General features: G+C 42.7%; 1 protein-coding gene and 3 long non-coding RNA genes across 8 annotated transcripts in view; 2 read left to right on the top strand and 2 right to left on the bottom strand.

Moving 5' to 3' along the window:
- LOC120374223 overlaps positions 1-503 on the bottom strand; it is a 1,966-nt gene extending 1,463 nt beyond the window's left edge. Inside the window, exon 1 of the long non-coding RNA XR_005585946.1 lies at positions 461-503. This is a non-coding gene — a long non-coding RNA (uncharacterized LOC120374223). The remainder of the gene's footprint in view (positions 1-460) is intronic.
- Positions 1-14,259, bottom strand: part of ZEB2 (zinc finger E-box binding homeobox 2) — a 125,918-nt gene extending 111,659 nt beyond the window's left edge. For 2 of the 5 annotated variants that reach the window (XM_039493528.1, XM_039493527.1), the window contains exon 1: positions 11,634-11,967. Coding sequence is in view for 4 of the 5 variants with exons in the window: in XM_039493527.1 (XP_039349461.1) it covers positions 11,634-11,706 (73 nt within the window). In the remaining variant the exon portion in view is untranslated. Of the gene's footprint in view, positions 1-11,633; positions 11,968-14,061 lie in introns of those variants that run through there. The other 3 variants (XM_039493523.1, XM_039493525.1, XM_039493526.1) reach the window with 3 other exon arrangements.
- Positions 383-3,950, top strand: LOC120374222. Its single transcript, XR_005585945.1, has 3 exons — positions 383-520; positions 1,069-1,245; positions 1,733-3,950. It is a non-coding gene; the product is annotated as an uncharacterized LOC120374222 (long non-coding RNA).
- On the top strand, positions 13,504-15,278 carry LOC120374220. Its single transcript, XR_005585942.1, has 3 exons — positions 13,504-13,659; positions 14,082-14,224; positions 14,329-15,278. It is a non-coding gene; the product is annotated as an uncharacterized LOC120374220 (long non-coding RNA).
- Positions 15,279-15,361: the final 83 nt, after the last annotated feature.

The following is a 15,361-nucleotide window of genomic DNA, read 5'->3' as shown; positions in this document are numbered from 1 at the left end:
GAAGCCCTATCAAAGAACCCACTGACACGTATCATTTGTGGTCTGGGTTTCACAAGGCCTGGCTACCTCACACTTTACACGCACAAGTGTAAAACTCCACACGTTTCGAAGTGTTCCAGGGTCATCTGAAACTTTCTTTTCATATTAGTACTGTAAATGTGGCTCCGAGATTCCCCCCTCCCCGCCCCGAGCTGCCAGGAACGTGCTTTGAAGGCCACACACACTTTGCAATTAATTTGCTTTTAAACTCCGCACCTAACTGAAGCGGAGAGGAGAATAAGGAAAGAGCTGAAATATCCGCAGCTGATCCCACCCTTCCTCCTCAGTCACACCGCTCGGTCTCGGATTGATCGAGGCCAGTTAAGCATGGGCCATTAACACTGGCATGTAAGCTATTGGGGCGCATGCAACCCTCCCGTGCGGTGCACCCCACCAAGCAGGGGCTGGGATAAAAGCTTACCTCCTCTGAGCCCGGGGAGAATACGGTGCGGGTCGAGACAGGGGGCGTTAGGACAGAAAGGTAATGTCTGTGACCCAGGGAGGTGGTTTATTTTATGATCCGAGTTCCCAAGGCCCCAGCTGTCCTGTGTTTAGGCTCCAGCGTCTAAACACGTTCTCACAGCACCAATCTGGCTGAAGCGGACTCCAGCACAATTAGGCTAGAAATGGGAGTTTCGAAACCAGTTTTCGGCCTAGGTACCTCCCTGCATCACCCCCCAGTGGGGAAAATACTGCTGCAAGGGGCTCCGACCCCAATGGAGACTAACAGGCCCGGTCCTGCTGTGGCAAAACTTTCATCGACTGACTGCAATGGCTAAAATGCTAAACCACGTCAATACAGTTATACTTAAGCAAATGATTAGAGCCCAGCTCTGTATCACATTAACAAATGACTCTTGGCAGAGTCATTTGAAATGACTAGCATATTGGCTGGACCATTTGAAGTGGATGAAATGTATCCACGAGTTGGGGCGGGTGGGCCCCGTACAAACCTTAGCTGCTATGATCTAGATGCTTAGATGTTGATCTGTTATTGATTCTTTCTCTTGCCTGTGACCTTGCGAGCAGTGCTGTCCCACCCAACAATCAAACGTGGAAAGAACAGCGTGCTCCTATCGCCAGGAGAGGCTGAAGTAGTACAGAACTGCTGGCTGTGACTAAGGAGAGAGAGACGGTGTACAAAATACCGCCTGTCACCACTGCCAGAAAATACAGCACAAGCCTCCCACGAAAGACATACGCCAGGTGGGAACACACAAAGAGCACCTGGAGTCACTAGCTGTGGTGGCAGAACAGCCCACGCGACGTGTCTTTTCCCTTTGCCTGACGCGATGACGTTATGTACCCCTCTGATGCAGCAATAAGGGAGTAAAGGAGTCTTCTAAACTTCCCAATTACGTTTTAATTGCTCGTTCGCAATGATACGCACATCTCAGCTCGGCTTCGGGAGCGAGCTTCGAAGCTGTAAGGTTCCAGCAGTTAAGGGGTGTGTGTGTGTGTGTGTGTGTGTGTGTGAGAGAGAGAGAGAGAGAGAGAGATATCTGGTAAAACGTCGTTTCGGGGGGCCCTCCCCTTGTGAAACCCACATTCTTAGAGACCACAGAAAGCTAAGTGTAGAAAAGATAGATGTGTGTGGGGGAGAGTCCACAGTGCTCAGTTGCACAGCTTTCCAGGATTTATAGACGTGTCTCTGTCAATAATTTATTTAAATACCTTTGTCTTCTCATCATAGGGAAAAGCTGTTCTGGCCCAAAGCCATCCTCTGAACACATCGCTACTTCAATCTATGGGGAGGCTCGGCTCGGCTCGGCTCGGCTCTCCACAGCTAGACACGGAACCCAAACACCTTGTGAACTTTGGGCAAATTCGGATGAAGCTTCGGAGCTGGTTCTGACCTTTGAAACCAGGGGCCTCATCTCGAACTAACTCACAGCCAAGTGACAAGCATTTCTGCCTCGTGTTGTCTTACAAAGCTACAGCACTCCAGGCTCCCCCCGTGCAAAGCAAGTTCAGAACACTAATATCCAACTCTGTAAACAATCCTACATCACCGTGATAATTACATTCCTGCAGTCCGCACGGACAGATGTAAAGATAGGAGCTGCCTTGAGTTTCTACTTGGAACATTTGCTTAAACTGAGCTCCTCGACCTATTCCTCTTGTCACTCCTTAAACCTATTCCTCTTCCCTTCCTCCACCTGCACTTTAGCTTTTAGAAGCAACATCAGCTCTCAGTTTACACCACTGGATTCACTGGCAACATCCGTGTTTGTGATTAGTGGCTATGTCCTGCTTGTATCTTTACTACGTGCCCGAGGAGGCACTGCTCGTTTCTCTTCTTGTATGTGTATCTATCCTAACTTTCCTGTGAAAGACCCGAAAAATATGCAAAGCTTGCACTGCTGCTGAGAAAGAGGACAAAGTTTAACTTCTCTGTTGGCAATCACGAAATAACTCCTAGCAGTTTTCTAGCGAAAGATCTGATTTGCTGAATTTTGTCCTTTGATTTCTGTTTGTATGTTATTGCTACTGCTAAGGTTGTTGCCAACCTCAATTAGATCACAAATGAGATCAGTTTAATTCATCTCCCAAACTGTGACCTGACCATGGTCTGAAAGTATTCAAAAATGCATTTTTAAGCCTTTCTTTGATTTCTAAAGGAATACTGCATGCTTGGTCATTCATACAAATAACATAAAACGTAATTATGGGATGATTTGGCAGATGACATTGCTGCCAAACTACACTCCATGCCAGATACTGTAATGCTGCTGCTGCTGCCCTGGGATTTGAGTGCACAGTGCTCTTTTATAAGGCTGGAGTTAGTGTGTGTGTGTGTGTTATACTGAGGTGTTTTAATGGAATTTGGGAGGAAGGCTGCAATAGCAATGAGTGCACATGCACATCAAAACCCACACTTAAAAACTGCTGTATCACCTAGACGGGATGTGGATCTGCACTATCAAATCACCAGAAGGCTGTGACAAAGGGAGCTTGCAGCTTGACACACGGGTAACAACATAGCAAACACCTTTAATTCTGTCATGTCTCATACCCTTTGCTTTCTCACACATTTGTGGCTGCTCTAACATTGACACCTACACTTTTTGAAAACTAAATAAGGCAATCTTATTTAAACTAAAAAAGCAACACCTGAAAAAGTTATTCTTATGCCCAGCAAAAAATAACCCATTATTAACTCCTTCCTGGCATAACTGGGGTACCTTGGTAGGGCAATTAAATGGGGCTGCCTTACAAGGTGAAAGTGTAGTTTCAACTGGTTATATGCTTTGAAAACCTTGCAGGTTTCCTCAGAGATGGAATATCAGACCTCGACTCTTACAGGTTTGCAAGTTTATAGTGTCTTTTTTTAAAAGAAAAGACTATTTTACTTTTCAAGACAGATTCCTAAATTCATCTAAATCACCCTAAAGATTTATTATGAGTGCCTGCAAGTTTTCCAACTGTTTTTTTTAAGTTTAACAAACATTTTTTTATCCTCAATATGCGCTAAGGATTTTTTTCAGGTTGATTTGTTATAACTCTGTCGCCATTCATAAATCTGATTGGAGCCACAGCTCAGCCCAAATGATTCAGTTATAAATGAGAAAACTATGTTGTTGGTTGACTAGCTTCAATGGTCTAAAAAATGTCAGGCTTTTATTCCTTTCTCTCTGTTATGCAAACCGCTATATGAACAATCATAACTTGGAACTTCCAAAGAAAGTCCCCCTGGGAACACAAGTCTTAGCTGATGAGTACAAGTGTATAGCACACAAAGAGTTAAACAGTTTTCCAGCGTTACTGGGTAGGTTAATATCACAGCTGCCTGGTAAAGCATTATCCCAGCACCTCACTTAACAAAAGCCTCCTTTTGCAAACAGACTCCTACTTTCCCCCAAGTATCCAAAGGTGTTTACTGAAGTAAATCTGCCTAAATCCTCCATTGCTTGGGTCATGGGGGTGGGCGGGGGGGGAGTGGAAGGTGTAGAGATAATCTCTTTTTGTAAATTCTGTAAATCTTCTGGGAAAAAATCAGGAATCTGTGTCACATGCTTCTGTTCAACTGGTAACATCTCGGTTAGTGTGCTCCTTAGGAGTGAAATCTGCCATAGCAGCTATAGGAAAATAAAACATCCCTCCCCGCTTCAGATTGTTCAAACTGTTCTTCTCTCTCAAAGTTGCTTTAGCACATTTAATCTATTTGCTGATTGGGGAAAAAAACTGTTAGTATCTTAAAAGCGGTTTCTGAAAAAATGACAGGTTGGTAAGCAGGAGATAGTATAGTTGAAAACTTGTCACTTAAGATTTCTGCACTACCCTGGTTATTCTAACACAAGCAACTGCATATTACTTTTTACGTGTGGCAAATGGAGGCAAACAACACAGGAAATTTTGACAGGTCTGCCTGAAAGGGCTTAAATACTTCTCAGTAAGCAGGATTCAGTTATAAATAAACCTTCCCTTGGTGAGAAAAAGTTAATATAACCAAAACCTCAACAAATTTTTAATACTGTCTTGCAAAGAAAGGCAGAGTGGCTTCTGGAAAACAAACAGACGAGAAATCTGGGGGCAAATATGGAGGTGGCTGTGAATACAAGAAACACGAGAAAACTTGGCTAACGAAACTTACACAAATGTAACCTTTCCCCCTTTACAGTTTCGTGATCTTGTTGGGGTGGGGAGGTTGGTTGTTATTATTTTCCTCTAGCCAGCAAATGTGACCTATTGCCAGCCGCAAAACTGGGAACGCTTTTTTCCTTCCCAAAGAGTTGCCCCTTTTCTCCTGTGGAGGGAAAGAAACACGCCAGCCCAACTCATCCCATCACTAACAAATATTTTTTGTCCAAAGGACATTTCCTTCCCTGCTGTCTTTTCATCTGCGTGGACCACATTCCCCTCACCTCCACTCCCCAAGGTCATGGCGAGTAAACAATAATAGTAATTAAAACAAAATAATAGGCAGCAGTCAAGAGCCGAGAGTACACACACCTGACCCTAACTATAACAGACTTCTCCGAGTAGAATTTGATCCCTCTCTGACACTTTTTACCTCAAGTGTTAGTGCGAGTGGCCATGAATAGCACAGGCATGCCATCTTGTAACACTATCTGCCTGTCAGAAGAGCCAAGGCTGGGTAGAGCAGGATCTATATAAGGCTTGTAACTAGGGGAAGCCCAACAAACAGCTACAAACACCTAAGTTATTTTACTCAGCCTCCACCCTTCTGCTTTTTCCCCCCTCTTCTCACTCTCTTTTTTTTTCTTTTCATCTTGGCTTTCTGTTGCAGAATGCAAATGTAGCCTGCCGGCGGTGAATGGGCTGAATTGTGATTAAGAAGAAGAAGAGCTCCTTTCTTTGTTCTCCCCTCAGGGGATGTTTACTGGGAGAGACACAGCGGATCAGATATGAAAGGCATTCAGGTCAGCATTGATGTGAGCGAAAGTGAAATCATACCTAAGGCATTCAAAAGACCGCCGTGTCAGGGGTTCAGCTAACGGTGCATCTACTGTGTGTGTCTTCCCTGTTAGGGAGAAAAAAAAATCTTTCCACAAACAGGCCAAAAAAAAAAAAAAAAAAAAAAAGGAGAGAGAGAGAATTTTTAATTGCAACAAAATTATAAAAAGTTTTGTCCCCCCTGGCGATTAGATGCCACAGGAGTTAGGGTTATCTTCCCTTATGGACCATGGCCTAAATAGGTTAACTGTAGCACTTGGGATCAAAATTTTTAGGGGGGAGAGGGACCAGGTCTGAAATGTGAAACCTTTATTTCCCAGGTGCATCCATATGTACTATATGTGGCTATATTACACATATAATTTATCTGATTCAATAAGATGTGAGGTTTATTTATTCATACATGAAATTGTAGACAGATGCAAGCACTTCTCGCCTCCCTCAGAAGGAACTTAAATGATAAAGACAGTGTGGCATATAAAAACAGTACAGCACACCTTAAAAAGTAATCTTTTATTGACTTTGGAACTCCTAGGAACACTCTGCTCAGAGCTTACAGCATAAGAAGACTGTAACCAAAGACATAGGAAGTTGGCACACAGCTATTTAAGTTAAAAATGCTTCAAGGAAAGTCTAATCATCATAATATTTTTTCATTAAAAATGCTTGATGAAGAAATATTTGGATCTTACTTTTTAAAGTTTATACTTCCCACAGCCTAAATATTCTTTCAATAGATTTTCCAAGTGGTTAGCTGACGCTGTTGGCATAAACAGAGATATGTAAATATATAGGGGGAAAAATCACAAATTACAGTTAAGCATACAAAGAGTTAAGAGGTGGCTGCGTTTAAAGAGACTGAAAGCAAAATGAAAATCACACAGCATGTAAAAAAGACTAAAAAATAAGCAACAGGACTAGATTTAGTCGGGTTTCAATAACCATCCTCTCTGATTTTTTTTTTACACCTTTAGAATCTTAGTTAAAATATATAATTTGCCTAATGTTAACATCTGCTTTAATAGTGACATTTAATTCTGAAATATTTTCAACTAGTGTTTCTGCATCCCAGATTTCTCTCCTTTTTCTCTATACTCTAAAAAGACAACTAAAGAGCAATCAAAAAGGTGTCTGACTTGGCTATTCAGACAATTGCACCCTTGTGGGAATGCTGGAATGAATGGTACAGTGGACACCCCAGCACTATTGACGTTATAAACATGTAAATGAAACACATTAGGGCAGACAATCAATTGTCTGTGAGCACTGCAAACCTGCACTCCCATTCTATGTGACAGGCACAAAATAGTGTCTACCTTGGGAAGCCATGGTCTTGGTAAAAAGGACAAAGAGTTCTCTTTCTCAGAGGAGAAAATGCACCTTAAAAGCATTGGGATAATATAGATGCCAAAAACTGTTGTGAGGCGAAGAATTTCCTATTTCTTGGAATGAATGTGGTGCTGTTGTAAAAGAATCAACACCCTTCTTTCCACTTTAAGGGTAGACACAGTTTTCTTAGAGAATATTCTCAGTATGGTTCTATAGCTTGTTTTTCAATCTTCCATATATTGTATTTACCTTGGACAGTTTACCGTATATATTTATTTAACAATTAACTTTCAATGCTGTTCTTTTTAAAAAAAATATCGATTTTATGGTAATTAATTCTTTAATTTATTTCATTTTATTTTACAAGATTTTTTAAAAGTTTATCTGTAGATCAGGTGCAATAGCTAAAGAGGCTTGTGGCAAAACCAGTAACAATAAGTGAAGAATTACTGGAAATGGCATATGCTATTCCACAGTGGCATTCAACAATATCCAAATTCACTCGTTTTTCCCCAAACTCAAAATAAAATCAATAGCTCAGATAACAGCCTCCTCTGTTCCATGTCAAAACTTGTCAAAACTGTATAGCGAGATATACTTAGATATTCATTGCATCTTGGTCACTTGCATTTAGTAAATAATATTTTTTTAAAATAAACCTATAGCCAGGTACCTTTTGAGGTAGTAAGATATTCTCCCAATGGTCTCATCAACTTCAAAAGTAATCTACTACTTGCAACGGATTTTCACACTTGTAAAGAGAACTCGGAAAAGGAACGTTGCCAGTTGACCGCTATAACTTGTGCCACCTGAAATTTACTAGGGAGCACCCTTGTATCTGAGACTCTAGTTATTTCCAAACTTCACCTATCAGGCAAAACAAACCCCACTTCTCATTACACAGAGATTCTAGCTAGATTTTGTTCTTTTTAAAGGGTGAAGTGAATTCGAATTTTCCCTCTTCCCCAGCATCTCTAGAAAGAAGTGGGTGGTTGTCTTTTTGGTTAAGGTTCTTAAAGGGGATAATTGTGTCTGCTTGTTTGGTCTGTATTCCCTTTCGGATCAGACGCTTTGGAAGTACTGAACGTTCTCCCTCTTCTTTACAACTGGGAGCGAGATGGCAAGAAATCAGAGAGAGAGATGTCTACTGAAACTTGGGAGAAAATTAGACCCAACTTTTCTTTTCTCCTCTTCCTCCCCCCAAACATTGTTGCTTTTAAAGGGGACAACTCAACTCCCAATTCATGCCATGCCAGAAAGATTTGTTCTAAGGAAGCATGTTTGTACCTAGTCATCTCTCCCTGAGAAGGAGAAAGAGGGAGTGATGAGAAATCAATCCCCTTCCCCTTATTTCTAAGGCTCTGAGTGCAGCAGGAAGAGAGAACGAGGCAGCATCTCCAGTGTGACCGCTCCAGCTACAAACAGGGGCAGCAACACCAACAGCAAATGCCAAACTTTGTAAGTTTCAAACGTCGCTGCTGCGTAGATTGCAGCAGCTTGGCTATCAGTTTGAGAGCGATCACTCGGAACGTGGGGAGGAAGTGCAGAGTGGGGAGAAAAAGAAGGGGGCTTCGGGTTTTCTCTCCTTCAGTGAAAGTGTTACAAAGTGAGTCAGGCGACTGGAAATCATCTGACTGAACTTTCCTGAAACCGACACACATTCCTGGGCGGCGGGCTCCTCTGATTTCCCCACCTTCCATCCCCTTACTCCTGTTCCCCTCTCTTTAGACTTTTCTCGCTAACATTTTTTTCCTGGGGATGGTTCCCCCCATGACCATTGCTTTTAATATGACCTCTCCCACCCCCTCCACACACACACACACACACGCTTCCCTGACACTGCCCTACTGCATCACTCTCTTCTCTAGCTCTGATCAATTCCGTTATCTTGTAAAATCCTGAGGGTTTTTTTTTCTTTCTACCCTATTTAGCTTTGTAGGAATTTTATCCAGCATCGTTTTCTAATCCTGAGTCCTGACCATCCTTACTCACACCCACACACAGAGCATATAACACATTTAGGTACTACTTGGTTTCTTCTATTTTTATCCCCTTTATCATTTCTATTTGGTTACATTTATATCACTCTAGTTTCCTAGATGCCCATCTATTTTTGCAGCTTTTTAAAAATGTAATGCTATTGCCTTTCCAAGGAATTTCTATATGATTTCGATAAGCATCATCATAGTTAGTGTTATCAGCAAAGACACAAGCTCAGAAGTGACATCTTTTCCATGAATCCAGGAGAGAAGAAAAATCCACTCAGTTCAGATAAATCCTGGGCAATCCCCAAAGGAAAAGGCTTTGGATACGTGCTTGTCGAGAGAGAAAATGGAAAAAAAAAAGTCTACTTGCTTCTCAAAACCAGAACATTTCTGACTCAGAAATGAATGGAAGAAGCAGATTATGGAACACAGAGGGAAAAAAAACACGGGGAAACAAAAAGGAATAAAATAAAATAAAAATGCATTGGTTGGAGCAAGACAGGGAAGGGAGTAGTTAGACCTTCGTGCAACCAATGCACACACTTTAAAGGAAGTTTGTAGGATCAGTTACCTTAAAAATCGCAATTAAACTTTCTACTCCCAACTCTCCTGGTTTTCTTAAGTTATTGCACCCCACGAAAACACATTTTCAATGGAGCAACGGAATATCTGTCAGTCCGGTCCATATGTGTTACTAAAGACTTGTGTGCAATAACTGCGTGTACACATTACATTCATTATCTCTCCCACATACATAACCATAGAGCTTTTAGGAAATCGTTTGTACATTTTTGCTGATCAAATTGTTTTGCGAAAACATGAAACACATCGGTACACACACTCATCACAGAACATGTGAGGATGTTTAATGCTCTAAACTAATAATGTTGTATGAAGAGAACCGAGAAGGATAAAATAAGAAGGCTAAACCAACAAACAGGATATTCTTTAGTGCAAAAGAGCACTCTAAATCTAATTCTCTTTCCTCTCAAAAATGACTGTTTAACATAAAAAAAAGGCTACTTGACACAAAGCTTTTGTTATCCAGTTGATCAGTAACGTGCTTTAGATACTTGTGAGGGGAAAAAAACCCCACAACAAACATTGATTTTAGAAAATCAATAACCAACATTTAATAAAAAGAACAGAGGAAACACAAGAGAGGAGAGGGAAACATTACGTGTAATTTTAATGTCTACTAAATTACCGAGAGATGAGGGGAAGGGGAGGTCTCCTATGTGAGGACCACCTTAAATAATGACAGACACAGGAGTAAAGGCGGGGTGTGTGTATGGGGTGGGGGGAGAGACTTTAAAAAAAGATAACAAGGAACGGATCATTGGGAAGCTGCTCGGAATATATTATTTTAGTTGGGTTTTTTTTTTTTGTAATACTAAGCCAAGCAAATAGATCAAAGACAACACAAAGGGTAACATAAAGAACAGTTTCTGACTAAAATTCCTCTATCACTCCCCCATATGGCTCGACACCTCCACCACAACAAGAAAAAGACACACACACACACACACACTCACTCACACTCACAACCTAGAGAGAGGAAGGGGGCGGGAGGGGGGAGAGAAAGGATCATTTGTTTCTAATCAACATTCTCTTGTCTTTGTGTTTTTTCTCCTTCCACCCCCACTCCACCTCTCCACTTAAATGAAGTAGCTCAGCTATAAGCAAATAGGTTCAGGTTCACACAAATATCTTCATTCCTCCTGATCTCTAGAGGAAAGTTGTTGAAAGTGGGGCTGAGATGTCCATTCAGGGGCTCCAGGGTGGCTGGGGGAGGGGGGCTTCCAAACCAACGAAGAAAGGAAGAAACTAGGGAGGGACAGAGACCCACACCAGGAAAGAGCTGCCAAATGTGAGATCAGACCAGAACACCCGTCCCATTGAACCCAACCTCTCAGTCGCCTGCAGAGACCAGGGGAGAGGGTAACTATGGGAAATTGGGCAGCAAACTCATTCTTTTCTTAATGATTAAGGAGAAGGAACTTTCATTTTTGAGTCTGTAACAATTTTTAAAAAGTAAATAACTCCCTGCCAATGTGGCTCAGGATTCTCACGGTGCCTTTTTCCCAGGGAATATGATTTTTCCGTGGTTCTCCCTCCCTTAATGGAACTATTGAAAATACCTCTCCGCCCCCCTCTCGTCTCTCTCTTCCCCCTGACACTAGAGTCCATGGCTTAGGTGGTTCTGCCAACATGAAAACTGGCCGGAAAGTGGCTTTGGTCTGTGTGAGACTTACATGTCTGGGAAGTAATTCTGCCACTGCAGGCAGCGGTCAAAGGGGAAAAAAGCAGGCGAGAGAGAGACTCCAGCGGGTCCTGGGGGGCTGTGAGAAGCCAGGCGCAAGAGACACAGAGCCCAGGACCGTTAGATCGAGCAAGGACCCAGGCAAGAAACTTTCAGCCTTTCTAAGCCACACAGTCTGCATGGGGCTCTCGCTCAGTCTCTAGCTTTTCTTTCCAAACCGCCCAGTGATTCTGCAGAACTCAAACTACAGAAGCCCAAGATTTGGGACTCTGCCCACTTGCTCGGACTTCTCCAAAGCCGTCCGGGGTGGGGGGGGGGGGGATAAGGGGGATAAGGAGCGCTCGGTTAGACTGGGACTGCGCCCGGGGAAAAGAGCTGGGATCCTCCGGCTTCTTTGACACTCACTTTCCCTGGGACTCCCTTGAACTCTCTCTCCCCTCCAGAGATATACAACAGGCGGATCTCTCCTCCGCCACATAGAAAGCGATCGCCAGCAAACCCCGGGCTGCTGCGGTTGCTGCTGGGTGGTATTTTCTCCCTCTCCCCCTCTATCTCTCTAGTGGAGTCGAAAGGAAAAGTTTGATTCAGGGTTTTCTTACCGTTTTTCCTTCTTGGATTGGCTTGTTTTCGCCTCTTACACCTGGGGCCATCCGCCATGATCTGCTGCTTCATTGATAAGAGTGGATCAGATGGCAGTTCGCATGGACTCGACTCCCTGATTCAGCAGCACGCAGACTCTATGTAACAACCAAACACAGCAACAATGTGGGCATTGGTATATCCCATTTAAATGCAGGGCGCCAAAGGGAACCCAAATATTCCCCCCAAAAGGAACCCATCCACACACACACAAAGACTCGCCGTGCTGGGGGAGGTCGGAGCAGAGATTAAATGGACCCCCTTCCTTCCCAGCCGGCCAGGTTTTTTATTTTTTTTTTTGTATTGCACAGCGAAGGAGATCAGAGAGACAAGAATTACATCTTCAAAATGAGTCATAACTCATGACCGTATGAGGGAATGCACAGGCTCGTACAGTAGGCTGTTTGACTCAATGCGAGGCGGACCATTTCCTCCTAAAAGTACTTTAGTCTGACATTGCAACTTGTTCTCCCATGAAATGTTATCTTTACCTTTATTTGTATTTCTGGTCGCGCCCAGAGCTCGCTCGCTCTCCCCCTCCCCTGTGGGGTAAGGCGCAGGATTGAGACCTCACTTCTACCCCCCCCCCCCATGAGAGGTGTCTTATAAACCTCTGACACCTTTTTAGTCGGTTTGACAATATTCATTGTAGGGTTTCCCCCTGCCCATTAAACAAAGCTTCAGCCTGTCTTCCGCCCCCCCCCCCAGCCTGAGAAAAGAAACAGAAATCAAAACTACTGCTGTCAGTGTTTTCAGGCTTTCTAAATGATCATATCCTTTTCGACTTGTAAACTTTCGTACCTATATCTGTCTACACATGCAGGCTTTATTTGAGACGGAATCTGTCAAAACTGGAGTGGGGAAGCACTTGGTTTGCTTGATATAAGGCTCCTGAAACTAAGTCTATCTTGAAGAAGATGCTGTAGCTTTAAAGATGCTTTGACTCGAGGATTAGTTTAAACAGGGGGCTATAAAAGATGTAACAGATGCAAACTGTAAAACAAGGGCAATTAACCCTTGCTCTTCTGAACAAAATCCACCCTAGCCTCAGCATCTATTGTCTTCTCCTCTGCTATAAAGCTTTACACAAAACCGAGAAGCTGATGACCTGTCTCAACACATTTTGTAACAAAGTGGATTTAGTTATGATTTTTCCATTTTAACTTTAGTAACGATTTATATCAGGATGGGTCAGTTAAGTGTGCTGCTCTCTTGTATCTTATTTCCTCTGAATTCGCCTTTCTTAGGCTTTTGTTTATAAAACAGGGTTGCTTTACAAATCCATGTGCAGGTAAGTGTATGTGAATATGCAGATTGTCTGTACAAGGTCAGTATGTTTACTCGCAGACTACAGCAAATGAATCCATGTTGAGAAAGTAAACTGGTAGTTTTATGGGCATGGATGCATGTGTGTGGGAGAGGGCGAGATTGAGAGAATACGTGCAAAAACTTTGTATTTGCTGGTTATTTCTTGCTCTGCATCTTGTAATCTCTACATCATCATTACAGACCAAGCACAGGATATATGAAAGTAGGTAGGAGATAAACAAATTCATAAAAGCCCGGACCTGTGAGCTTTCTTCGACAATTGGCGTAATAATGCAAAACGACCAATGGCGAATTGTTTTAAACGTATTTCAGTATCTGCCCTGCTCCTTAGCATTAACAAGAAAAGTTGCCAATAATTTTCAATCTTGGGTTCTTGAGAACGGTTTTCTTCCCAGCTGGATTGACTATTTTTTGTAAACGACTTTTAAGTTCCAGTCACTACTTTCACTTCTTTCTTTGGGATCCCAGAACCTGAGGTGTTACTTCACCCAGCCTCACAAAATAAAATAAAGAAATGAAACTTACTAGGCAGACAAAACAGCAAACTTTCAGTCTGGGGAAACACATCTTTGCTGGGACTTCTAAAAGCAGGCTGGAGCTAAAATACTGTACAACCGTGCTCCTTGTGCATGCACAGTGCGTGCAAATCACTAACAGGTACATGCAAACTTTAAGATGATCCTATGTGAATCTTAAAATACATGAGCAGTGAGGTTGTTTGAAAGAATGGATTCTTTTCCTTGCACTAAAACTTTTACTGTCATAATTGCAAAAGACACCTTTACTACCTGGCTGGACAGGTACGGGGGGACGGGGGGGGGGAGGTGAATAAGAGCAGAGAACGGTTCGCCATAAAAGAACCAACCCCTCCTGAAACTGGTGCCAAGTGACTACATTTTAGTTCAAAATGAGGTTCCCCAACTATAAACAAGCTGAATAAGCCACCACACGCGAAATAAAAAAAAAAGAAAAGAAAAAGGGGGAAAATGAGACGGTGCAGAGCAAAGGGGGGGGGGGGAGAAGACAAGAAAGAAAGAAATGTTTAAATTCAGAACCTACCTGCGAAGTCTTGTTTGTAGTTTTGGCCAGAAATGGTGAGAAGAAAAAGCATGAAGAAGCCGCGAAGTGGAGGAGAAAAGGTGAAGAGAGATGCAGCTCCTGGAGAATTTGTAAAAAAGCCTTGCAAAGAGTTGTCGGAAGGACCGTTATTCCTGCTGGGCAGGTTAGGACTGATCTCTTTCTGCCACTCCAGGAAACACAAACCTGGGGACGGACTGACGTGTTACGCCTCTTCTAATGACATTTTTTTCTTTTTCTTTTCTGTAGGAGAGAGAGGAGAGACCCTGAAACACGCGCCACCTATCTTTGTGGGGAGGGATAATTGAAGAGCACCAAACGTGAGCATCATGTGGAAACGTGATCGCCAAGTTTCTCTCTGGGAAAGGATCTGGGATAGATTATACCTTGAAGTCTCCGCAAACGCTTTAGTGGAAGAAATGAAATTCCACCTCCCTCCCGCTCTGTCTCCCTCCTCCCTCTCTCCGACCCTCGCTCCCTTTCCTCCCTCCTCCCTCCTCCCCCCCCCCCCGCAACCATCAAGTCTTTGGCATCATTATCCTCTTCACTAAATCCTACTGGATACACGGCGGAAAACGGTGAACACCATTCACAGAACTGGATAACTCAAAGGAACTGAAAGTTAAGGGGAGCGATCCTGTGTCTTTCAATCAAGATCCCTACTTCTTTTTATAGAGATAGCTCTAATGGCCAGATTCTGCAGGCACATTCACTTGGGTAGCTTTGTCAGCATGGGTTCTAGCAGGAAAGTCTCTTTCTCCTTCTCAGTCCCCCTTCCACCCCTTAACCCCTTCTTTCAGATCAGCAAACCATAGCTCAAAATTATGGGTAGAAACTAAACTCTGTATTTGAATTGGAAAAAAAAGGCACCTAGTTGACTTCTGATCATTTTGTTGTTGAGGTTTGCTGTTGTTTCGAGGTTCAACAATCTTATTTGAATTGTCTGTTATATCTAGTGAAAAACGTGAGATTTGACATTCTTTCTGTTTTGTTCCCAGATATGCTCATGGGGTGAAATGGCTCTTTTTCTGTCTCTCTTCCCTTTTTGGGGGGAAGGAGATAGCTAGCTAGAGTGACTGGGTGAGTGGCACTGAACTTGTGGGGATAACAAGTTTAACAGTTTTTAAAATAGGAAAATAATAATAATAATAATTATAATAATACTAATAATATTAAAAACCAGACTCCACCTTTGCACTGAAGGGATTGGTTATGCAAATCTGGAAGGGGTTTCCTGGCAAATGCAGCTTTCTACTGTATGGTTAATTAAATCATCACTCAA

Source organism: Mauremys reevesii, linkage group 11 (genome assembly GCF_016161935.1).
Source record: "Mauremys reevesii isolate NIE-2019 linkage group 11, ASM1616193v1, whole genome shotgun sequence".
In the NCBI taxonomy this organism is placed as follows: domain Eukaryota; kingdom Metazoa; phylum Chordata; order Testudines; family Geoemydidae; genus Mauremys; species Mauremys reevesii.
The sequence above is the reverse complement of the archived record's forward strand: the minus strand, read 5'-3'. Positions and strand labels throughout refer to the sequence as shown.